We start from the raw sequence: 26,279 nt of genomic DNA, 5'->3' as shown, positions 1-26,279 counted from the left end.
AGTTGAGAGAAAATCAATACATAGAAAAGATTGCATTAATCATTTAAGGCCACTCAGCAAATTAGGGTCAAAGTAGGGACTAGATCCTAATTTTTTAATTCCCATTTCTATTGTGTACCATGTTGACAGACAAGGATGGCAGTTTTCAACCTATTGATACACTTTCTGAGCATGACAATTTGATATGGCAAGCTCCTTTCCTAAATAGAGCCATCCCATATTCAAACCCAAGATAGAAAATCCTGTGGCCTTAGGATGAGATCTGAATTCCCCATGCTTCAGAATCAGAATCTAAACTGAAGTGATTGGGCAATAATCCTTTCCAAAAATAGGTGCTTTTACAGTGGAATTTAACTACAATGTTTCTTTCTCTAAACTGAGGTGTCTTTTGAATCTGCCACCCCCCCCCCCCCCCACAGCGCCAGGGCAACTCTCAGCCCACCAACATTTCAGAATGCAGTGCTGCTGCACTGATGGAGTTGCTTCGTGAGAAAGAGGAGAGAATCCTGGCCCTAGAAGCTGATATGACTAAGTGGGAGCAGAAGTACTTGGAGGAGAACGTGATGAGACATTTTGCACTGGATGCTGCTGCATCTGTGGCTGCTCAGAGGTCAGTGGTTAGTAGGATCATTACTTGAAAGAGATTGTTGAAAAGTATGGAAAAGTAACTGATTGTATTAGTTTACTGGGGCTACCATAAGGAAGTAGCACATACTGGGTGGGAGTCTTAAAATAACAGAAATTTATATGCTCACAAATCTGGAGACCAGAAGTCTGAAATCAAGTTGTTGGCATGCTTCCTCCAATGACTCTAAGCAAAAGTTCTTCCTTGCCTCTTCCAGCATCTGGTGGCCTGAGGCATTCTTTAGTTTGTGGCAGCAAAACTCCAGTCTCTGCCTCCATCTTCACATGGCCTTCTTCTCTCTGTGTGTCACTGTGTTCTCTCCTTTTCTCATAAGGATACCAGTAGTTGCATTTAGAGAGTACCCTAAATCTATGATGATTTCATGTCAAGATACTTAACTATTTACATCTGCAAAGACCCTGTTTCAAAATAAAGTCACATTGTGAGGTTTCTAGTGAATACTAATTTGAAGCGAGGATACTATTCAATCCAATATACTGATAAATAGATTTATCAGTGGAGTAATTTTCCTTAGTATTCTGGTTTTTTTCCTCCCATTTCTGATTAAGTTTGTTTTCTTTCACCTGGTTATACAGGTACTGAACAACTGTGGGGACAGTCAGTGAGTTGAAAATTAAAGTTACTTTATGAAATTTTTGAAATCATAATTCAACTTTGAGTGGGAGCCAGAACAATTACATATGGGATTAACTGAGTGCTTACACACCTCCTTCAAAAGCCATTGATTCTTTCAGCCAAATGTATAGGTTCCTTTGTTAGGTCCCAAACTAAAGAGAAAGCCTCTCCTGAGAAATGCCACTCAGAAACTAAATGTCACTCAGGAGTGGCTGCTGCCATTTGATAGCTTTTGCTTGTCCAAGGTATGTAAAAAGCTGTGCTGAACATGAATCCATCCCTGCCCTTTGAGGAGGTCTATATTTGAAGGCCACATTCTTTGTATACATGAGCTCATCACATGTAGGCAGTAGCATTCCATCTGATAGGGGAAAGAAAATGGCCAGAGTTTTAAAAAAAAAAAGTTAAATAAAAATTTGTATTGTCTTTTTCTTAAGGATACATAGATCACACAAGATGTTGCATTAAAAAATATAAGAGGTTCCCATATACCCCACTCCTCACACCCCACACACCTCCCACATCAATAACCTCTTTCATCAGTGTGGCACATTCATTGCATTTGAGACTACATTTTGGAGCACTGCTACACTGCATGGATTATAGTTTACACTGTAGTTTACACTCTCCTCCAGTTTTTCCAGTGGGTTATAATGTCCTGCATTTGTCTGTGCAATATAATTCATGACAATTCTATGTCCTGAAAATACCCCATATCACACCTCTTTTTCCCTCTCCCTGCCCTCAGCAACTCCCGTGGCCACTCTCTCCACATCAATGATACCATTTCTTCCATTGCTAGAGTCACATTAGTTCTATATTAAATACCAGTAAGTCCACTCTAATCCATATTTTATTCCTCCATCCTGACGACCCTGGGATGGCAATGTCCACTTCACCTCTAAATCGAGAGGTGTATTAGATTCCACAGTGGTGATGGATGCTATTCTCATGCTTGAAGTTGTAGATTCTCTTGTTTCCCTCGTGTGGTGGTTGACCATCCTCACGTCCCTATTAGATGACCTGAGTAAGTCCAACAAATCTGAGAGTAGGTGTTGCAACTCTGCTGAGGCTCAGGGCCCAGCTGGCATATAGACAGTCCAGAGATTCAAGTCTCCTGAGCATACACCAAACCCAGTGCCAACCACAGATTCAGTAAAAGTGACAGAAGAGGCATGTGTAGAGAGGTCACATATGAGTCCAACTCCATCACACTCGGGAGCACAAATTCGAAAGTAAGGCCCACTGGCAAGGCACTGAACTCCAGAGCCATCTGCCATGACCATAGAACCTGTGTTTCTATGTAACCCTCAGGAGCACCACTAATTGGGGTTGTATTTACTTTGGCTGTCTCTGAGACCCTGGTGAGACGTGCGTAAACTCAACTCCTCAAATGACCTCCTGACTCATTTTGAAGTCTCTCAGTCATATAAACTCATTTGTCTTTACCATTTCCCCCTATATTCATGGTCTTTTTCTTGTTGCATCACAAGATGGTGTTTGGTAGTAGTCACTCAGTTCCATGGAAGCTAATCCCCAGGAGTCATGTCCCATGCTGGGGGGAATATAATGCATCTATATGCTGAGTTTGGCTTAGAGAGTGGCCACATTTTGATTAACATGGAGGCTGTCAGGAGGTAACTCTTAGGCACCCTGCAGCTCTAGGCCTAGTTGAAATTTCAAGCACACAGGATCATAAGCAGAGTCATCAGTATCAAGGGCCCATCATTGAACTATCACTGATCTTTGCACTTGCACTTGGAGGATTGTTGCTGTTCCATAGGCGAACACGACAGAGCTCCCCTGCATAGGAACTCCGCACTCTCTCAGTTGTCATGTGTGACACTACCCACTATGACAATACCCAACAAATATCCAAACATATTTATATATCCTATATGCATGCCCTGTAGAACTCCCTCCCACCCATGCATCCCCTATCAATGACATTCCATACCAGTGCTCCTCCCCTGCCATAGTTGGACCCCTCTGGTCCAAAACTTCTTCAGAAATAAAGCCTCATATATCGCCAAATTCGTTTAATAGGAAAATGAAATAATAATGATACATTTGAAGATTAGAAATAGAATACATAATTTAGAAAAAAATTAAAATAAAGAAAAAATAAATTCAGGTATTGAAAAATGAAAAATACCATAAAACTTTGTTTTTTGACATTTTGCCTTTCATCACTGTAATAGGTGTTGCCCTGTATGTACAGTGGCAAAACAATCTCTTCCATTCTTTTCTGCATCTACATCCTTTTTAAAAAATTTTTTTATTATGTCTTCGAAGGAGTTTTAGATCACAGTAAAGTCACATATACAATATAGGGGACTCCCATATACACAATAGCAAACCTTTTTCCCCCTTCCCCAGCAATGATCTTTTTACATGTGGATGTTTTATTTGCTACAGGTGATGTACAGATATTGAAACATAGTTACTAACCATGGTTCCATTATGTTTTACATTATGGTATATATTTTAGACTGTACACTTTTATAAATTTTTGGTTCCATTATGGTTTACATTATGTTTTACATTTTAGACTATACACTTTTATAAATTGTTGTTGAAATTTAACATGGCCTATAACCATCACTGCACAACCTTGTGGAACACTTCCAATGCCCCACAGTTCCCCCCTCTTCCAGTATTCTCTTCCTCTCTCCCCCTCCCCTGGGGGCCCACAATGACAACCAAGCTTCACTGCTTGAAGGACAAGATTCACCGATACTTGCAACAATGCTGAGGGCTTGACACACTAATCTGTCCTCCCCCATTGGGAGCCACCCATGCTCTCAAGATACACCCTTCCCTCTGAGAACTTCAGGCCTCCTCAAGTTGGGGGTACAAACCCTTCCCCCTCATTTTATGGGTCTCTACCCACTGGTATAATGCACTATGACATGATGAGCACTCACATGCTCCCTACAAGCCTGCCCCAGGTTCACCACGTGCTAGTTGCCCCCCGTCAAGCACCTTTACCAGTAACCCTTCCTTATTATATTTCGAAAGACTTTTCTCAACATTATAGTTTCAACCACATACCTGACAATCTCCTGTATTCACCTGCTCCCCCCCAAACGCGCTCCCCAATTCCATGGTCCATCTCACCCATCCTCCCAACTCTAGCCCCCCTCAAGCCTGCAAAGCACCACCCAATAGTATCTCTAAGACCCCATCTTATCCCTTCACAACTACTTACCTCCACTTTATCATTAATTTAAAAAGTTTCCCTTCTTAGTTGTTCTCCTTTTCATGTTATAAAGCTTTATTGGACTTTGTAGGAAACAGTGCTTTTGTCATTTGTCTATCTCTCTGCTGTTTATAATTGTCAGTTGGGAAAGAAACACAAAATCAATAATGAGAAAAAAAAAACAAATTCAAATCAGAGGATGAGGTGGGTTGTGGAGATATGGACAGAGCCTTGGTCTAGAAGTTGCTGTCTAAGATGGACTATTGCATATTACAGCCAGATAGATGATCTCTATCCATAAAGTTATTAGAAAACCACTGTTGATTTTAACATTCTCCTGAATGTGTTAATCCAGAGAGTCTAAAAGCGATTGCCAGACTTTGGACTGGGATTTGCATGTAGAAGGGTAGTGAATATATTTACTTTTTGAGTCCTCCTCATGCCAAATAAGAATGGAGTCGGTGCTTAAGAACTGGACTGGTGATTTATAAACTTACTCCCAATTGTCTAGGAAGACATCTTAAATTTTTCTAAAATTTTCTGCTTGAATTTAAATATTCCTTATAACTTAAATAGATTGAAGCTGCCTGTGGCTTGATTTCTAGGTTCTCGTTAGCTTATGCTTAATTGTCTCTGTTTCTTGAGAAAGGTGTGCTCAATATATGCTTAGTGTAGTAATAAAGTGCACAGAAAATTCATCTGTACTAGAAGACAGTAGAGAGAATATAGGCAGACTAGAAGCAAAATTGAGTATAGTTTTAGCTGCTAGATCCCAAGAAAACACCTGAGTCTAACACTTGTTCAGAGGTGATTCATGGAACCGCAACACTGAAAACCGTTTTTGTTGGGAGGTGGATATACAAGGTAAATTTGTCATCTTTGAAAAGAAGGTTAGAAAGAAGCAGCTCGCAAAATGTGCCAAGGTGACAGTGTGCAGTGTGGGAACCTCTTAAAATTCCAGTGTTTTTGTTACTGGAATATCCACAACTGAAACTGTCTTCAGATGAGTTTCTGGATATATGCACACTCCAGGTCAAAATGCAGGAATGCTAAGGTGTTTTCACTGAGAACCTTGTATAAAGAAACTACTCTTTTCCTTCCTCCCTGGAATGTTTTCAGTATTGGGGGAACCATCTTTCAGATGGAGTTCCAAAATATGTTAACTTTCATAAGGTGGATTTAATTTTAATTTAATTCCTTTGTATCACCAGAGAGAAAGTTTCCATTTCATCAACGTTTTCAACAAAATGTGCATGCTTATTATTTAATATGATGAAAAGCAGCCAGCTCCTACTTAATAAGAGCACCCTATGATAGTTCGTCTGTCAAATATTCCATATTAGGGCTATGTACCCTTTGTGTCCTGTTATTCCAACCCACAGGGGAGAGTATGTATTCAAATATCTGTAAATTGAGAATTGGAGTGATTCCTCCAGACTCTTCTATTTCTAGTATTATACTATATATCCAATGATAGTCCCTCTCATACTCTGCCATGGAGATCAGTTTTCTTCCTCTGTCTTTCTTCATCATGAGTTTTCAAATTGGTGAAGTAACGTTTATCAGAAAACTTTATTTCACATCCTTTGGGCTCTTCTAACGTTCCAGATCATTTACTCCTCTTTCCAATTGTTTCATTCTTCCTCCTCCCATATCTAGATGTAAGTATTAGCCAAGATATTTCCTTTTGTCTCTTACCATTGTAAAAACATGATATTCTCTTTTCCTTCAAAATAAACTTAAGTTTCTAGGATATTGGCTGTATATGGAAGATGCTCAAAATTATTTGAGTAAGGAAGGAAGGAAAGTAAAAAAGGAAGGAAGGAGAAATGAAAATGTGAGAGGAGGGTATGATTTCTAAATCTTTGACTAAAGTCCCTAAATCTAGTGCCAAATTTTAACTGCCTGATAGGTTTCTACCAATGTTTTCTGCTAGTATCTCCAACTCAGCATATCCCAAACCTGATATGCTAGTTAGTTATCAGGTTTCACAATCAGGGCATATTGCATGGGTGGTATAAATGGCAGTTGTATTAAGGTATTATTTATATGTAAAATCACCTGCTTTGAGTATGTAGTTTGATGAATGCTGGTAAATATATAAAATCATGTAGCCACCATCACAGTCAAGATGGAGTACAGTTCCTTCACACTCTATAAAGTTTTAACTTGACCCTTCTCCCCACACCTGTCCCTGGTCAACCCTTATCTGGAGTTAATCATCATAATTTTTCAAATTTTAGAATGTCATAAAATGCAGTTGTACAGTATGTACTGCTTTTAAAATTCTTTTGCTCTTCATAATTATTTTGAGATTCATCTATTTATGATTCATTCTGTTTTATTACTGAGTAGTATACCATTGTATGAATATACCATAGTTTGTAAATTCTTTTATTTGCTGATTGATATTTGGATTGTTTCTAGTTTTTAGGCATTGTGAATAATAGAATACAGATTTTAATGTAAGAATGGACAACTATTTTTTCCTGGGTAAGAAGGTATATTAGATAATCTGTTTATATCCTTTTCAGCACTTTGATTCTATAAAGCACCTCTTGTCAAAGGGAAAGTTGCCACTGGAAGAAATCATTGTTGACCAAATGAAAACAAAACCAGGTTCTAAAAGCCTAGGTTTGGCCATAATGGGTCCAGGAAAAGGCATTGTTTTTTTTTGTTGTTGTTGGAGAAGTAGTGAGCTTACAAAACAATCATGCATAATGTGCAGAATTCCCATACATCATCCTTCCAGCAACACCTTACATTGTTGTGGAACATTTGTTACAGACCCATGCCTTGTACATTCTATCCGAAGTGTACACTCAGTGGCTCTTACTTTCATCACATAATTGTGCAGTCATAGCCCCAGTAAATCTTTGCATGTTTTCCTTAGTCCAAATGTAAAAATCTTATTTATTATTGACCTTTAACACTGATAAGTACCTTCTTTGACATTGATGTAAGAATATTACAATACTGCTGTTAACTGTAGTCCATAAGTTATATTAATTATATTTTTCCCATGTGTTACTGTATTCTTACCACCTTGTAATAGTGACATATATTTGTTTTAGTTAATAGAAGAACATTCTTATATTTGTATAATTAACCACAATCCTCATCTACTTCCAGGTTCACTATGTTATTCAGCCCTAGAATAGTCTCTAGCTTTCTTTCAACTGATATTTACATCCCTAGACTACCCCCTTTCAGCCACAATTCCATTTATAAACCATCCATGTTAGTTATACTCACTGTAATGTGTTTCCATCAACACTATCCATTTCTACACTTTTGCAGTCAAGCTAATTGAAAATTCTACATGCATTAAGCATCAGTACCACTTCTCAGTCCTCATCGTATCTCCTAGTAACCTTTAGCCTAGGTTTTAATACCATGTGTTTATTCTTTGTATTTACTTCTTATTAGTGAGACGTACAACATTTGTCCTTTAGTGTCTGGCTTATTTCACTTAACATAATGTCTACAATGTTCATCTATGCTGTCATACTGAATCCCAATTTCATTTCTTCTTACAGTAGCCTAGTATTCCATCATATGCATATTCCACATTTTGTTTATCCATTCATCACTTGATAGACACTTGGGTTGTTTCTATCTTTTGGCAATTGTGAATAATCCTGCTATGAACATCGTTGTGAAATATCTGTTCATGTTACTTTTTCCAGTTTTCCTTGGTATAGTCCTAGTAGAAGGATTGGTGGATTATATGCAATTCTATATTTAGCTTCCTGAGGAACTGCCAAACTGTCTTCCAAGAGGCTGCACCAGTCTACATTACCACCAACAATGTAGTAGTGATCCTTTATCTAGGAGTAGGCATTTTAATCAATATGGAAAATACTGATACTGCCTTCATCCTCAGATGCACTTAGGCATAATATGGAGCAGCCCTATGATATTGGTTGTTTGGATGGTTAGGAGAATTTGGTTCATTGATGAAAATGTAAGAGGGCCCAGCTAGAGTTAATTGATTATTTTTGGCTTACTTAAAATAAATATATGAAACTGAAAATATTCATTTTGTTCAAAAGGATAATAGAAAATTTAATTTATTTATCTCCCACATAAATTACTTATTATATAAAGTGCCCTTTTAAGGACTTTATACCTATTACTAATCTCGAAAACAATCCTCTGAGGTAAGTACTATTATATATTTTACAGGTAAGGAACTTGAGGCACAGAGAGGTTAAATAAATTGCCTAAGATCACATATAGCTGTTAAGTGCAGAAAAGACAGGATTGAAATCTAAACTTTTGTCACCTTAAACATTATGCTATGCTGCCTGCCAGATATGGTAGCCCAAAGATCGTGAAATAGTGATTAACAGCTCAGCAAGATAATTTTTGAATCTTATTATTTAATCCTTTAGAAATATTATACATAATCACAATAATTTAGCCTATGTTAAGAATCCATATTACTATCTCCCCAGAAATGCCTCTCCAGATGTTAGATAAATGAGGGGAAATTACCTACCAATAGGAATCCCTGTTCAATCCCAAAAGACCCAACTGAGAAAAGGAAATTTTTACTTTTGGCTCACAAATGGTGAATTTATTTCTGAAGAGCAGCAAAAGAATAAAAAGATAACACATTTAATCAACCATGTAATTTATTAGTTTGCATTTACTGAGTCAAGTTCTTACCTTTCTCTGAATGTGCAATGTTTCATTTTTATTTTGAGTGAGTAATCAGGGAAAGGAGGAAGTAAAGAAAGGCAAAGATGAAGGTTAAGCTGGTCACACACATCACACATAGGTTTACCTATTCTTTTATTGAAAGCATTTCTAGTTTCATCCTTTGCTTTCTTCTCATTCTACCTTCTTAATATTCTTGTCAGGCATAGCTTCAAATAGTAACTCTTAACATCTCTAATCAATTAATATCAAAGTTAGAATTCCTAACAAGTTGTTGGATTTCCTCATATGGTTATTCCTAAAACACTTTAACTCCAATATATTTGAAATCAAAGCCTATTCCAAAAATTTCCAAAAATCCCCTCCTGATTTAAGTTCTCATTCATTCTAACACCCACATCTATACAATCTCCAATTTCTCTCAATTCTACCTCCACCTGCTTGTTTTCATTTCCCCTACCACTTCACCAGTTCATGTTTCCATTAGCTCTTGCTGGAATTATCACAATAACTCTGCTGAGTAGTCTGCCTGATTCTCATGTATCTCTCTTCTGATTACTCCCAACACAGTTCAGCAGGAAAAAATATTTTCCTAAAACACAGCTCAAATCATTTTATTCTGCTCAAAATCTCTAATAATGTTCACTGCCTATTGGATAAAGTCCAAACTCATTGATGACATAGTTAATTATTTACTTTTTTGTCTTCCCTTACAAGTTTTCAGCAGTTAGGGACTAGTCTTATCCATGTCTATCCACTCAGCCTCGCCATAACTTCAAACACAGTGCTCCACTCATGGTAGAGATCAGTTATTAATTGAAAAAAAAAAAAGATGCTACCACTAGGAAAAGAACGACATCAAGTTTAAAAAGACACTAGATATTTTAATTAGGAGTTCATTAGTGACATTCTAAAGAACAATTTAAGTAATATGATGGAAATAACTTCTTTGGAGAAAGGAAAGAGAGAGAAGATAACTAGAAGGATAGTAGGGTTTAACTTTGCCAGAAGCTGTTTACTGAAAAATTTGAATTGGGGATGCCAAATGCAAGAATATGGCAATTGGGATTTGCAAGTTGTGTTTTCAAGCTATAGTTCAGCATCTCTCTACTGATGTTTTTAAGATCATTCTCATAGTGTTGGAAGGCAGCAGATTAAGTCACTGTGTCAAAAACTGTGCTTAATTGTTTTTGCCTAAGCCATTGGCTTAGTAGCCCCAGTCTTCTAGAAGGCAGAATGATAGTGAGGGCTGTCCTGGCAGCTCCATAGGAATTCATTAAGTGCCCCACATTTTCAAGCTCCATTCCTGAGTTGCTCACATTGTCTGTATCAAATAGCTAGCATGGTTCTGAGTCCCCAAAATTGTCTTTTATGTGATGAAAATGGCAGTAAGCCAGCACCACTTTCCCCAGTGACAAGCCATGTGCATAAGTCTCCTGTGTCCATAGACACCATGCACTTTTTTAGAGAGTTCTGGCATTCATGCCTCTGCCGTAAAATTGGAACTCTTCATTGCAGGAATTCCCTCTGGTTTTATGTCAAGAGCTGAAATTCTTTCAAGGCATATTCTTGTCTGTCATTCTCCTTCTACCTATACTTTTGCCTCCTAATAAAAGTTAGCTTTGATGAATGTTTATATTGTACTGCCAATATGTTTTTTAAAATAATATTTCATCATCCTTTTTAAAAAGATACTTAGATCACAAAAAATTTTAGATTAAAAAATATGAGGTTCCCATATACCCTACTCCCCACCCCACCCCCTCCTCCCACATCAACAACCTCTTTCATCATTGTGGAACATTCATTGGATTTGATAAATACATTTTGGAGCACTGCTACACAGCATTGTTTATAGTTTACATTGTAATTTACACTCTGCCCCAGTCCATTGGGTGGGTTATGGCAGGATATATAATGTCCTGTATCTGTCCCTGCAATGTCATACAGGACAAATCCGAGCCCTGGAAATATCCCCATATCACAGCTCTTCTTCCCTTTTCCTGCCCTCAGCAACTCCCATGGCCCCTGTCTCCACATCAATGATACAATTTCTTCCATTGCAAGAGTCACAATAATTCTATAGTAGAATACCAGTAAGTCCACTCTAATCCATATTTTATTCCTCCATCCTGAGGACCCTGGGATGGTGATGTCCACTCCACCTCTAAATTGAGAGGGGGCTTAGATCCCACATGGCTGATGGATGGGTGAATCCATTCTTTTTTATTATTATTACAAAGGTCTTTTTAAATTTTATTGTTTGGTTTCTTTTATTTTTTTTTTATTTGGTTCTACTATCTTTATTTTTTTTAAATGTTACATAAAAAAAATAAGAGGTTTCCATATACTTCCCACCTCCCCTCACCCCACTTCCCTTGCATCAACAGCCTCTTACATCATTGTGGCACATTCATTGTATTTGGTGAATACAATTTGGAGCACTGCTGCACCACATGGATAATAGCTTACATTGTAGTTTCCCCTCTCCCCCATTCCATTATGTGGGTTATGGCTGGATATATAATGTCCAGTATCTTTCTGCAATATAATTTAGGACAACTCCAAGTCCCGAAAATGCCCCCACATCACATCTCTTCTTCTCTCTCCCTGCCCTCAGCAACTACCGTGGCCACTTTCTCCACATCTGTGATACAATTTCTTCCATTACTAGTCACAATAGTTCCATAAAGGAATATCAGTAAGTCCACTCTTATCCATATTTTATTCTTCCATCCTGTGGACCCTGGGATGGTGATGTCCACTCCACCTCTATATCGAGAGGGGGCTTAGATTCCACATGGATGATGGATGCAATTATCCAATATATGTCTTATAGGCATAATTTTATTTTAACCCCACAAAACCTTATGAGATAGAGGTAAAAATATTATTCCCATTTTACATATAAGGAGACAGTCTTAGAGAATTTCACTGACTTTCTGAAGTCCTAAAGCTCATTAATGTCAGAGAGCTTTGGAAGCGGGGACTTGACACCAGTGCTCTTTAGTCAGAGACCCTGCTCTCAGGCACTGTACAATGCTGCTTTCTCTTGGACACCTTGAAGCACAAGATTCACTCCCAGTAGGAATACAGGTAAATGAATCATCATAGAGTAAATAATGTTAAAGTATTTTTTTATCTGATCACCAGAATTTTAATGGCCCTTATTTTCCTTTGAACAGCCTGCATCTTAAATATTTATATTAGAGTGTTAGGCCTGAAAGCACAGTCATATGTCATTCTTATTTAATAATGTCTGTGAGCCACCATGTCTGTCACTGTCCCTCAACCTGTTTTGGTTTCCAGCCTTTATCCGTCAGCCTAACAGAAACTGGATTTCTAGTCAGTCTATTTCATGGATGGTGAGGGGGGAACTCAGCTGAGCTTCTTAGATTAGCTTGCATGTGGCCTCATTGAAAAACCTGGCCTTTGGTATAGATAATAACCTTAAAAAGTAAAGAATATTCAAGGATATTTTATAGCGGCAATTTGTACCTCCTTTAAGTAATTTCACTTTTTTTTTGGTAAATAGCATTTTAATCACTATGTACACTATATCATATGAATGTAGCGAAATTTAATTTACCTTTCCCCTACTGCTAGATATTTATTTTTATTTTTTTCTTCTTTATTTTCTTTTAAATATTACATTAAAAAAATATGAGGTCCCCATATACCCACCCCCTCACCCACCCCACGCCTCCCACATCAACAACCTCTTCCATCATTGCGGGACATCCACTGCACCTAGCGAATACGTTCTGGGTTCTGGAGCACTGCTGAACCACATGGACAGTGGTCCACATTGTAGTCCACACTCTCCCCCAGTCCACCCAGTGGGTTACAATAGGACATACAACGTCCAGCATCCATCCCTGCAGCACCACCTAGGAGAACTCCAAATCCTGAAAATACCTGTAAAATGATAGGAGCTCTTATATTCTTTCCCCTTCTTGTTCTCCAATACATTGTTAGAATATTGTGTATAATGTACAAGCATTTCAGTGGTTTGCAGAGGCTCATCAAAATTTCCCATCTTTAATTTTAACTTTCTTTCTCTTCACTCATCTTCTTTCTCAGCCTCACCTGCACTTGTATGAATCTTTAAGGTAAGAGAACACAGCTCACTGCCAGCATAAAATATGCCCAAAGTTCTCCCATAGTTCATCATTCCCGTAGGAACTATAATGAAGCAGTGGCAATTCATTGTCTTCTAGACCTATTGTTTAGATTTTCTTTAAAACCAATATAATTGCAACAATATTCTCCTGAATCATTTTCTGTTTCCTTCTAAGTTACTCAAATAAGATCCAGCTTTCTTCATTCCCTTCCCTGATTTCTCTACCACTAATTTTAAAGGAACTAATAGAAAGATGCATGACTCTACTAATCAGCCTAGTCCCTTCTTTCTTTGACTTGTGCTGTTTATACACCAGTTTTGTCTGTGGGATAAACCCTCATCTTTCTTCCTCATCCCCTCCCAAAACCACACACTTTTCACCTTATTAATTGGCCTTTGGGTTAATGTCCAAAGACACTTTCAGATGGTTAGTTATGCAGTTGAGACTCTGGCAAAAGAATAGTCATTGCTTAGGTAGACTCATTGATTTGGCAGTAGAAAGTCTCAGATGTAGATTAGATAAGAACCAAATGGCACTGACTCAAAAGCCGGGCTTGTCACTTGACCCACATGTCCTACCATATCTTAGTTGTTGATTTGTCTAGTTTGTTTCCAGTTAACAGGTGTACTTACCACTATTCATCTGCAGCAATAAACTATTTAGGACATTTTCTGACTTTCTTCAAAGTCTAGCCTTTTCCTCTTCATGAATGTCATGGGAATAAAGTGGGTATATGTATATTTTTTATTGCCTGGCTATGGTCTGAAAACCTGAAGGGACTATATGCCAGGAGGTTTTAGGAAGATTCCTATCCAGTTCTGAAGGAAAACTTGTGCCCATCTCAATAAACACCTACTGACTTTTACAACCATGTCCACATCAATAAGCTGAACCTTCCCATTTTGGAGCCTTTTATCAGTAAGTCATCCAGAAATCAACTCTAACAAACGAGTTTAATTTTAGTTTGGTGCTTTCCAGCAATATTTTTTACTTAGAAGAAGACAGTATTCAATGATTTTGCTGACCTCATGCTATCATGACTGCCATTTTCCTCCCCAGGGACACAACAGTCATCAGCCACTCTCCTAACACTAGCTATGACACAGCCCTAGAAGCTCATATCCAGAAGGAGGAGGAAGAAATTTTGATGGCCAACAAGCGTTGCCTTGACATGGAGGGCAGGTAAAATGCCACTGTGTACCCTGATGGATCTGGGAAGTTGGTATAAAGCAGTAGGGAAGAGAATGCATCTTTTTTCACAACTATGAAACCTGATAATTCAGCCTCCCCCATCACCTCCTTCCCTGCCAGCATGTTACTTAAGGTTGAGATGCAATGACCTTTACCTTGATTATTCCCACTGACCATGAAATTTCAAGTAGGGCTGCTTTCCCTTGACCTTGCTGATTGCTTTCCAACCATCCTCTGCTAGAACTAAATTGTTAATGTTTGCACTCTGCGATAATCTTTCCAGCATTGCACCTCAACACAGTGATGCAGCAGTCAGTACAGGCAAAGAAAACCCGCTGAAACTGGGAATTTGGGAACCTGATATCTCCTGTAAACCCATGATCATTTACTGATTATGTGAAGGTCATGGCTCATACATAGAAGTTCTCACCTTCTCAGTGGTCACATTATTTCTGTTGACTCAGATTCTTCACTGTGGCACCAAATATATTGTTTTACACTCTTATATACAGCATTTCTTTTCACTCCCACTCTACTTTAATCTCCTATGTTTTAAGCAACAACTGGGGAATGCTCTGCTGTTTCCATTTGGGTATGTAGAAAGACATTTTTAAAAAACGTAGCACAACATCTCTTGACCTGAAATTCAGAAATAACTAGACTACCCCTTATTCTAAAAGATAATGGGGGAAGCAGATGCGAAATCCCACCTACCAAATGGGAGTTCCTGGATTCTGTTCCTGAAGCCTCCTAAAGAAGACGAGTAAGAGAGTGAGCTGATGCAACAAGAAATTCAAGGAGGAAAACATAATGAGAGACCCAGCAAATCAGAAAGTGGAGGTGGCTCAACCAATTAAGCATCTACCTCCCACATAGGAGGTCCCAGGTTCAGTTCCTGGTGCCTCCTAAAAGCAAGACAAGCACATGATGAACAAACACAGCAAGTGCAAACAATAAGGGGATGGGGAGAGATAAATAAACAAAATAAATCTTTATTTAAAAAAAAAGATAATGAAAGCCAAGTCCATGAAACCAGAACAGGGAGGTGACACCAAGGTGTTTATATGTTCTTTGTCTTTGGCTCCTAGGATTAAGATCCTCCATGCCCAGATAATTGAGAAGGATGCCATGATCAAAGTTCTCCAGCAGCGTTCCCGAAAGGAGCCAAGTAAGACAGAGCAACTGTCATCCATGCGTCCAGCAAAGTCTCTGATGTCCATTTCCAATGCTGGATCAGGCTTGCTTTCCCACTCTTTCACCCTGACTGGCACCCCCATCATGGAAGAGAAGCGGGATGACAAGAGCTGGAAGGGGAGCCTAGGTAATGACAGTAAATAAGGAAGATTATAGTGATAAGTTTACAAAGACATTTAGATAAGGCCCACACAATGAGGAAATGTGTAATGGCCCAGGATCTGGAGAAGAAGATATACCAGATTTGTTATTTTCTTTCCTGAGAGATTAGCTGCACATTATAGAGCACCTCCACATTATGAAGTCTCACTGATAGAACACTGGCTGAGACCAAGGTCTTAGAAGACAGAATTCTGAGTTCTAATTAGGTGGGAAAGAAGATAATTTCAATCTCCTTTTAAAAATTGTCAGATTTAGCCTTTGCCATGTGAGAACATTTTATCTTTGTCCAAAAACCCAGAAGGCCTTCAAGTCATGTAAAATTCCAGCTTTTTCCATGCTCCTTCCTCCCAAACAATAGGAGGACCCAGAATTCTAGCTAAGCTAAATTGAACTGGATGGCAGGTTTTTATTACCAGAATGTTCTGAAATGAGAACAGAATGCACTTTTTCATTTCCTTCATTTCCAGTCCATTCCTTCCCGTAAATAAAAAACCCAGAATTATCGTGAATGTCATGAGGCACATTTTTTGAGTCTAAGGAAGCAAATTACACACACATCTTTTCATTGCTTCTAAAATCTTCCTTCATCCTCTGACACTTGCAGTGTCTTTTGATTAGAGTAGGCATTTTGGGAACCGTGATCATGGGTTAAAACCTTAGATAACCCCATTATTTTCACATTCATTCATGACCACAGGCTTCTTCACCTAATCTTTTTTTTTTTTTTTTTTTAATTTTTTTATTTTTTATTGACTTTGTAATAATATTACATTAAAAATATATATGTGAGGTCCCATTCAACCCCACCCCCCCACCCCCCCTCTCCCCCCCCCCAACAACACTCGTTCCCATCATCATGACACATCCATTGGATTTGGTAAGTACATCTTTGGGCACCTCTGCACCTCATATACATTGGTTCACATCGTGGCCTATACTCTCCTCTATTCCATCATGTAGGCCCTGTGAGGATTTACAGTGTCCGGTGATTACCTCTGAAGCACCATCCAGGGCAGCTCCATGTCCCGAAGACACCTCCACCTCTCATCTCTTCCTGCCTTTCCCCATACCCTTTGTCCATTATGTCCACTTTTCCCAATCCAATGCCACCTCTTCTATGTGGATCTTCACCTAATCTTTTCCAGCTGTCTGGTATTGTAAGGTGTTGGATATAAGTGGAACTGAATAGAAGAATTCCGACAACTCATTAGGAATTAATCACCATTTGCAAAATAAATAAAAAGAAATACCCCAGGACATTTAATAAGTTATATTGGGCATTAGAGAATAAGGTCCAGAAGGGAGTTTCCAAGTCTGAATGAAACTGTTAGCCAGAATGGGAAATGGCTGACACACTGATTCCTGGGTTTGCTGGAGGCAAAATAAAGAAATAATTTAGACCCATTTAAAAATTCTCCTGATCTACCTCCCTCTTCTCCCCACCCCAAGTTCATAAGGAGAAACAGATAATCATATGTCTGTATTTTAATAACCTATTGTTTTCTAACCTTTTTCTTGCTTTAATTTTCAGGTATTCTTCTGGGTGGAGACTACCGTGCTGAGTATGTCCCTTCCACACCCTCACCTGTGCCTCCCTCAACCCCCATGCTCTCAGCTCACTCCAAGACAGGCAGCCGAGATTGCAGCACCCAAACTGAGCGTGGAATGGAACCGAACAAAACTGCAGCTGTTGCTCCCATTTCTGTCCCTGCTCCAGTTGCTGCTGCTGCCACCAACACTGCAGCCACTTCCACCACCACCACCACCACCACCATGGTAGCTGCTGCTCCAGTTGCTATTGCTGCTGCTGCTTCAACTGCAGCTGCCCCATCTCCAGCAATTGTGGCTACTGCTATTGCTGTTCCTCTTTCTCCAGCTGCTCCTGCTCAGATTCCAGCTGCTGCCTCTGCTCTAGCTATGGCTGCTGTTGCTCCTCCTCCTCCTGCTGCTGCTCCTGTTCAGGTTGCTCCAGCTGCTCTGACTGCGGTTCCAGCTCTGGCTTCAACCCCAGTTCCAGCTCCAGCAGTGTCTCAGGCTTCTGCTTTGGCTCAGACTCAGGCACCAACTCCAGCTCCAGCTGTGTCTCCTGCTTTGGCTCCAGCTGCAACTCCAGCTTTGGCTCAGGCTGAGGCTTCTGCAGGTCCAGCTACCAGTTCTGGACCATGTCGTTTATCTATACCAAGTTTGACCTGCAATCCTGACAAGACAGGTAATAATTCTCTGTACCACATAACTTTTTGTTCTGCTCTCAAATGCAGATTTGTTTGTTGGTATATGCTCTCTAGTTAGAGTTGGTCGTTGTAGTGAGTTTTTCATGTTCTAAGGGGTAATAATCAGAAGAAATAAGAGAAGAGAGTTTGTAAAGATGTCTATGTTACCAAGATAGGAATGGTCATGAGTAGAGGCCATTCTCTCTGTAGAAATAAATTCTCAGCTCAACAAAGGAGATGGCAGGCAAGTCTCTTTTTGTCATTGGCTCTAATGCAGTTGATTTATAAAAATTTGAGATTTTACCTTGTCTATAAGTGTTTTCTAACTTCTCATTTCCATTTAGATGGCCCTATTTTCCACTTCAATACTCTGGAAAGGAAACCTACCATTCAGATTCTGGGACAAGAGCCTGATGCAGAAATGGTGGAATATCTCATCTAAACAGTCAAATCAAGAGCTGCAGTTTATGAACACGAATGTTTTTAATAATTTTTCCCTTTTGTTTGTTCTTTTCTTGTGGGTGAAGACAAGGGGTGGGGGAGTGGGAATGTTTTTTAAAGGGACTTTTTATTGGAACAGTGTAGAATTTAAGTAATTATCATGCAGACTCCTATCTATTCTGGTATACTTAGAGAGTACTTCTAAAGTCAGATTAATAAGAATGTGCTCTAAAGTTGATTGTTTGGGTTTATACAAGTACTGAGACTGTTAATACCTGGATATAAATTGATGTTTTTCAGTTTGTTTAAATTTGTTTAAAATTTCTGTATCCCAAATCATTTTTTACTGAAGAGCACAGAATGTGTGGAAGACAGTTTGTAACATGTCGTTCAAAAGTGGGAAGCCAGAGAGAATTTGCGCATGTGCTGTTTTGTACAATTACCATATAGACAGCTTTGAGATGAAACACTTGCTTTGGACTCATGTAAAGAGACAGTTTTAGAAACATTGTAAGCTAGAAGAAAGGTAGGAAGTAATGGGGCGTGTAAGGGTGCTTGAGCTAACTTTCCTTCCGGACTTCTCAGCTACCCTACCCCAAGGGTTTTAGTTTATCGTCATTTCAGTGGTGCTTTGGAAGTGGATTCTTTTGGTTCCCTCCTGGAGGTTCATACATTCATATATATATCCTGGAATAATTTATGCATTTGGATAATTAATATATTCCTTTCAGATGCTAGGAGAGTAAATTAACTGATTGATGTACATCTTCTCTCTTAAGGAATTAGAATATCAGAGGTCTTGATCGAGAGTTGCCTGAGGTGCTATATACAGAATTTTGTGGTCTCTGTGTAGCCATAAACATAGTGCATTTGCCTTTTGAAAAATCAATCTGCTTAGTGTTTATTTCTCTGACAGCAGAGTCACTGGCTGGGTCACCAGTCTCAAATTGCCAATCATTTACAATGAGGAAGGATTTTTGTTGATAGGTTGAATGCCTTGAATATATGGCAACTTCATTGAAATAAATCATTTTGTTTTTCAAAATTCTCAGTATAAGTCTTAAAAAACATATTTGACTTTCAACTCCAGGGAAATGACATCAGAAGTTCAAAGGACTATGCTGTGTTTGAGGGAGAGGTTGATTGCAGCAATATTATCAACTATCTCTTCTCACTGGCAATTGAGTCCATCATTTAATACCTTTGGAAAAGCAGCAGGAAACATGCATATGGGCAGAGACCAAAGGAGAAGATGACTCAAAGTTTTCCCATAGGGTTGGCCCCAAGGATCCAGAGGGATGCTAAATACCACAGGCCTCTGCCCTGTGTCACCTCTCTCGTTTATTAAGGTGACAAATCCATACACAATACCATTAAGATCAATTTTCAAGGCTTTGGTGAGGGTGAGGGAGTGGGAAATGTTAAGTAGAGCGAGTAGAGGTTCTGGGGTGTGTTACTTAGAGACCAGGTTAAAAATTAGGCCTGATATTTTTACATTATGAGCTACAGTGGCTAGACTGATCTTTAGCAACATAGTCCTACCCCCTCATTTTAGAGACAAGAACTCTGAGAACTGGTGATGTAGTTTTTTTCAAGGTCACACAGCACAATTTTCCACTCTGCCAATTACTGTGCTTATTTTGGGAAACCCTTATATACAGAAGCCCTATTTTAACAAAAGGCATCTTCATGGTTCAGGGCGTATATATTTTGTAAAATGACCCTGGCTTAAATAATTTTCCAGTATTCTTAATCTTGCCTCTCCTGCAGTGCCTTTTGCAAGGTTTTCCTTTTCTTGATCCCCATTTCAATAATGGGTCACACGAAATGTCTTTCTCAGAAACCAGCCCCACTTCTTTTCTTGTTATAAGATTGTCTTGGATCATCTTATGGTGTTCAGCTTTAGGAATGAAATATTTAGCAGTATTCCTGCATAGTTCCTAAATGTCTTTCAAATAAAATTAATTTCTGTGTGTGGAGGGAAAGACAAGAGTAAGGGTAATGTGATTTTCAGTCAGTCTTCCACATTTTCATTAAGAAGAAATCATCCTACACATTTCATCCTACACATTAATCCTCAGTTTAAACTTGAATCCCAAATAGAAATTAAAAGTGCATCCATACCACCCTTTAGCCATAAGGGAAAAAAAAACCCTCAAATATTAGAAGCAACAAGTGTTAAATTTCAAGAGAGCTACCTTCTATCCAAATAAGTAAATTAAAAACAAAGAAACCTTTCATATTCTCCTTTCATGATCCTAACACATAACCAGAATTTTTGCTTGCTCTGAGAGCCATGCTTTTAACACATTCTGTAAGGTGATAAAATGTCATACATTCCACACTGTGTGGCAACCATCTCTTTAGACTCATTTATTTTGGGGAAAAGAGGGAGTTTTTGGCTAAATACTGTTTAGAACTTTCTGGAGCATTTCTTCCCACTCCAGAAGCAGAGCAGTCTCTTTCCCCTCAAATTTTATCCCAAATAATTTGCTAAGAAAATATTGTACATCTAAGAGATGGAAATAAATCCATGTCAGTGTATTATGTTTACAAAGAAAATAGATTCAGCCTACTCAGAAAATCTTGAATAGGTGTCATTTTAAAATTTCAGGTTTATGGGAGAAATCTCAAGTTAGCCACCTTCTCACTATTGTATAGATGTAACATTTAGGGGTTCTTTGTGGCCCATCACTTATCTATGCATTTTATTGGCACCTCAGGAGAGGAGGGTGGCTTTGTTGTCTTAATTTGTACCGCCTGTGGATCTCTGGGGAACTTCTACATTTGTTGTGCTCTAGTGTTCCACATGCAGAAAAAATTTTATTAGAACAAATTTACTTGATATAAAACTCATATTAACCATTTTAAATTAAAATGTAGCTTAAGAATTCTTTTAAAATCATTTATCCTGATTATTGTTTTAGTGAAAGATTTCATTGCTGCTTTTGGAGCATCAGGGTGATAGGACAACAGGAAACTGAAATATCTGCCATCATCTGACACAGGAAATATACTAAGAGACTTGTTGCATTCAGTTTTTGTTGTTACACTGTTGGGTGGGTATAACAATTGGAAAAGGAAGAAACTGATTGTGCAAACTACTTTTTATGAAGAGCCTAAACACTTATAATGCGGCAGCTTAAAGTATGTACATATGCACTAACTTTTATAAATTATAAAATACTTTTATAAGTAGCCTTACAATCTCCTGTTATCTGAATTGGTCATTCACATATGAAATGTGTTACTTAAAATGTTTGCATTCTTATTGAAAAAGATCACCAAGGAAGGTTTATGATATAAGCTAATGGCCACCAATTTCAGTCCATCATGATCCCTGGAAATATATCTTAAAACTGTCAGCCATCATCAGTAGGACAAGTGTCAGGAGTTTATTTTTTCTAGTAGCAACCATGAATTACATGGTGTCATCAAACCTCCTTCTGGTCTACCTTGTGATTAATGGCATGTGTTTATAAAATAGATAGCTGGGTTTGGAGACGACTAAAGAATAATCATCTTTAGTTTGACAACTTTGTGGCCCCATAGGAAGAGTCCCCATGTTGTAATCAATTGAGCTAATTCCAATAAAGTTAAGCAGGTTTGATCCATTTTGTGCCTATCTGTTCACTGACAATAAAGTTAGCTCTTTTAAAATTCAGTACCTTGTGGAAAACGCTTTGGTGTTTATATATCAAAGGCTTTATTTGTGCTATATCAATGATTACTTTCAACTCAGTATGCAGTAAAATGACCTTTCCCAGGCAGCATACACCAGAATTTGCATTTGCTTGAAGTAAGAAATATGATTATAAGGTATTACGACAACACTATGGGCAACATGCTCTAATCAGCCTCTCCATATAGTTAGGCATCATATATTAGAAGCCTTTGTTGTTGTTGTTGTTGTTTTATTTCCTGGTTCCAAGGGGGGAAATGATGACTACCCAAAGCCAAGAATTCATCCTTTGGTTAGCATTTTGGAAGGCCCCTTGATGTTCCTTTTGTGCCCTTAATCTTATGCCAAATCATCAGTTTTGGGTGAGGGAGCTTGTTATTAAAAGCAAGTGAAGCGGATTTGGCCCAATGGATAGGGCATCTGCCTATCACATGGGAGGTCCAGGGTTCAAACCCAGGGCCTCCTGACCCTTGTGATGAGCTGGACCATGCGCAGTGCTGATGCGTGCAAGGAGTGCCGTGACACCCAGGGGTGTCCCCCATGTAGGGGAGCCCCACGTGCAAGGAGTGCGCCCCATAAGGAGAGCTACCCAACATGAAAAAAAGTGCAGCCTGCCCAGGAGTGGCACCACACACACAGAGAGCTGATGCAGCAAGATGATGCAACAAAAATGAGACACAGATCCCATGCAGCGAATGGATACAGAAAGCAGACACCGGGGAGGGGGGTGGGGTAAGGGGAGAGAAAGAAAGAAAGAAATCTTTTTTAAAAAAAGCAAATGAAAACCACAAACAAGTTTGCACTTTTCCTGGAAATATTAAGGCTGACTTTACACTGCCTTCCTTCTGCCTGCTGGTTACCAATAAGTCCTAAGCCTGTCTGGTAAAGAGAAAAAGATCCACAAGGACTTTGAAATGACACTATCTCAGAGTGAAATGAAACAGATGGTTGTTGCAAAAGGGATGGGGAGAGAGTATAGAATATACACAGCTATTTTTTTTAAAGTCAGGGTATATTCTCTCAATATTTGTGATGAGTGCTTTGAAACTATTTGTGAAAGCCACCCCACTTTTTCAGATCAAAGACAATGGTATTAAATTAACCACACCTTCTTACAAAGCTTGGAAAGACATTATGTTGCTTCAAAGTTTTTAATGAGCATTCATTTGCAGGAAGAAAGAGCAAGGGTTCCTTCCAAAGTGTCTGAGATGGCATCATAGAAACAGTTCCAGAAATTACCCAGTATTATGAGAGATATAGTATCTGCATGGTACTTCATCTTCCTCCCTCTAGTCCTTTCCTAACTTGATAAGCTGTTTGCACATCCAATATGACTTACTGCAGGAAAAATGTCTCCTGCTTCTCACCCCCACCTCCCCCATCTTATCCTCCAGGAATGATTTTATTGGAGAAAAGAAGATGGAAATTGTTTGGACTTGCAGCACTTTCTACATTGACTGGCAATCACTCTGGTATTTGAATGAAGAGCACTGAGTGAGACGAGTTGGTGTCCAAGAAAAAAGTATTCTCCATGACACCAAAATTTCATACCACATTGGACACATATTATAAATTACTCACTCCTTAGACGCACAAACTGACTAAGTCCAGGGTATTTATTTTACTCTGATGTCTTTTTCATTTGTCTATTGCCTCTACCATTAGTTTCAGACTTGTGTGAGTTGTTGAATAACTACTTATTAGATGTTGCTTTTATGTAAAAGGCCCTAGAATACAAAATTAAAAAAAAATATGGTCACTGATTCTAGTGAATTAGGGAAAAGTACATACAGATAAATATTTGTGGTTCATTGTGATATATGAAATGGCAAACTAAAGAATGAATTTTGGGATGGCACAGAGGTAAGAGGGAATAAAGTTGAGCTGTAAAAGATCTGTAGATGTTAACCTGGTGTGACAGGGATGTGGATGACCATTCCAAGATTACAAATGCAATCTACTGTTAGACCTGCAATCAAATGAAGATTATGGGTCCACGATCAAAGGCCCTAGAGAACTACTCTGGATTTTAACAGCCTGTAATAACCTACTAATGGAAACATACAAATTCACTCAATCAGGCAGTAGAACATACTAGTCTAGAAGCCCAAAAAGCATGGAATTCTATTCCTAAATCTTCCAGTAAATGGCAGTTTGCCTGTGAAATGTTACTTAACAGAGGATCAAAGAGGTTTTTCAGCAAAATGGGGATAATGCCTGTACCTATGGACCTCACAGGTAGGAGAAAGGATGGTCTCACTAAGTCGGAATATAAAAAGATACCACTAGAAATAATGGGCTGAATCTATAAAGATGGAGTGATTTCCTTATCTTTTTATTAAGCAGAACAATAAAATATATACAAAAGTAGACAGAATAGTGTAGGACATCTCCATGTCCCCTTACTGGCCTTCAACAATTATCAAATCATGGCCAAGATAGCTTCATTTATCATCTCCAACCACTCACCAATATTATTTTTTATAAGACAAGTTTTGAGTTTCCAAAACATTTATGCATAAAATATAGAATTCACATATGCTACCCCTCCAACAACACATTGCATTGGTGGAAAGTATTTGTTACTATTGATAACAGCACTTTTTAAAATAATTACTCTATTTATTTATTTATTTATTTTTTAATGTTACATTAAAAAAATAAAAGGTTCCCACATATCCCCCATCCCCCCTCACCCCACTCCTCCCACATCAACAACCTCTTTCGTCCTTGTGGCACATTCAATGCATTTGGCGAATGCATTTTGAAGCACTGGTGCACCACATGGATAATGGTTTACATTGTAGTTTAAACTCTCCCACAGTACATTCAGTGAGTTATGGCAGGATATATAATGTCCAGCATCTGTCCCTGCAATATCATTTAGGACAAATCCAAGTACTGAAAAGGCCTCCACATCACATCTCTTCTTCCCTCTCCCTGCCCTCAGCAACTACCATGGCCACTTTCTCCACATCAATGCCAAAATTTCTTCCATTGCTAGCCACAACAATTCCACAGTAGAATATCAGCAAGTCCACCATAATGTTCTATTTTTTTAACAGTAGTTACCTTTGTTAAATTGATGAAAGATTATTAAAATTATTCCATCATTGTCCATTATTTACATTAGGTGTATTTTTCCCCATATACTGCCCTATTATTACCACCATGTATTAATATTGGGCATTTGCTATAATTTATGAAAGAACTTTCTTTACTATTATTATAGTCCATCATTCACAATTGTGTTACCCTGTGTTGTCTAATCCTATGTTTTATCTTTTAAATATTATTCTAGTAATATAAACATCCTCAAGTTTCCTCTTTAACCACATTCACCTTTAAAGTTCAGTACTGTTGATTACACTTACAAAAAAGTGGGTGTATTATCACCACCACCTACTTACAGACATTTTTTAAAAAGTTTTATTTATTTATTTATCCCCACCGCCCCCCGTTTGTTGTCTGTTCTCTGTGTCCATTTGCTGCGTCTTTTTTGTCCGCTTCTGTTGTCAGCGGCACGGGAATCTGTTTCTTTTTGTTGCGTCATCTTGTTGTGTCAGCTCTCCATGTGTGCAGCACCATTCCTGGGCAGGTTGCACTTTCTTTCGCACCAGGCGGCTCTCCTTATGGGGCGCACTCCTTGCGCGTGGGGCTCCCCTACGTGGGGGACACCCCTGCGTGGCAGGGCACTCCTTGCGTGCATCAGCACTGCGCATGGGCCAGCTCCACATGGGTCAAGGAGGTCCGGGGTTCAAACCACAGACCTCCCATGTGGTAGGTGGATGCCCTAACCACTGGGCCAAGTCCGCCACCTACTTATAGACTTTTAATATCAGCCTAAGAGAAATTCCATGTAAGTTAAGCATCATGTCTCCACTCTCTAACCCCAATCTATCTCCTAGTAACATATATACTAGAGTCTAATTCTTTGGATTTTGTTTATTATAATTAGATAGCAATAATGAAATATACAATATTTTTCTATTTTCTATATTGTTTCATTGTTCTCAATTTCATATATTTCTTCTCTAATCTTTAATATTTCTTTCCTTCTGCTTGCTTTGGGATTGGTTTGCTTTTCTTTTTCTAGTTTTTGTAGTAGTTCAGTTAAATCTTTGAATTTAGCTCTTTCTTTTTTTTT

General features: G+C 38.6%; 1 protein-coding gene across 6 annotated transcripts in view; it reads left to right on the top strand.

Annotated features, from left to right (window-relative positions):
- AMOT (angiomotin) overlaps positions 1-22,114 on the top strand; it is a 74,871-nt gene extending 52,757 nt beyond the window's left edge. For all 6 annotated transcript variants that reach the window (XM_004484837.3, XM_023586458.2, XM_071213029.1 and 3 more), the window contains 5 exons: positions 420-610; positions 14,312-14,434; positions 15,532-15,764; positions 17,331-18,008; positions 18,354-22,114. In XM_004484837.3, coding sequence (XP_004484894.1) covers positions 420-610; positions 14,312-14,434; positions 15,532-15,764; positions 17,331-18,008; positions 18,354-18,451 — 1,323 coding nt within the window. In that variant the 3' untranslated portion in view covers positions 18,452-22,114. The remainder of the gene's footprint in view (positions 1-419; positions 611-14,311; positions 14,435-15,531; positions 15,765-17,330; positions 18,009-18,353) is intronic.
- Positions 22,115-26,279: the final 4,165 nt, after the last annotated feature.

Source organism: Dasypus novemcinctus, chromosome X (genome assembly GCF_030445035.2).
Source record: "Dasypus novemcinctus isolate mDasNov1 chromosome X, mDasNov1.1.hap2, whole genome shotgun sequence".
NCBI lineage: Eukaryota > Metazoa > Chordata > Mammalia > Cingulata > Dasypodidae > Dasypus > Dasypus novemcinctus.
This window is presented reverse-complemented; position numbering and strand designations above follow the sequence as displayed.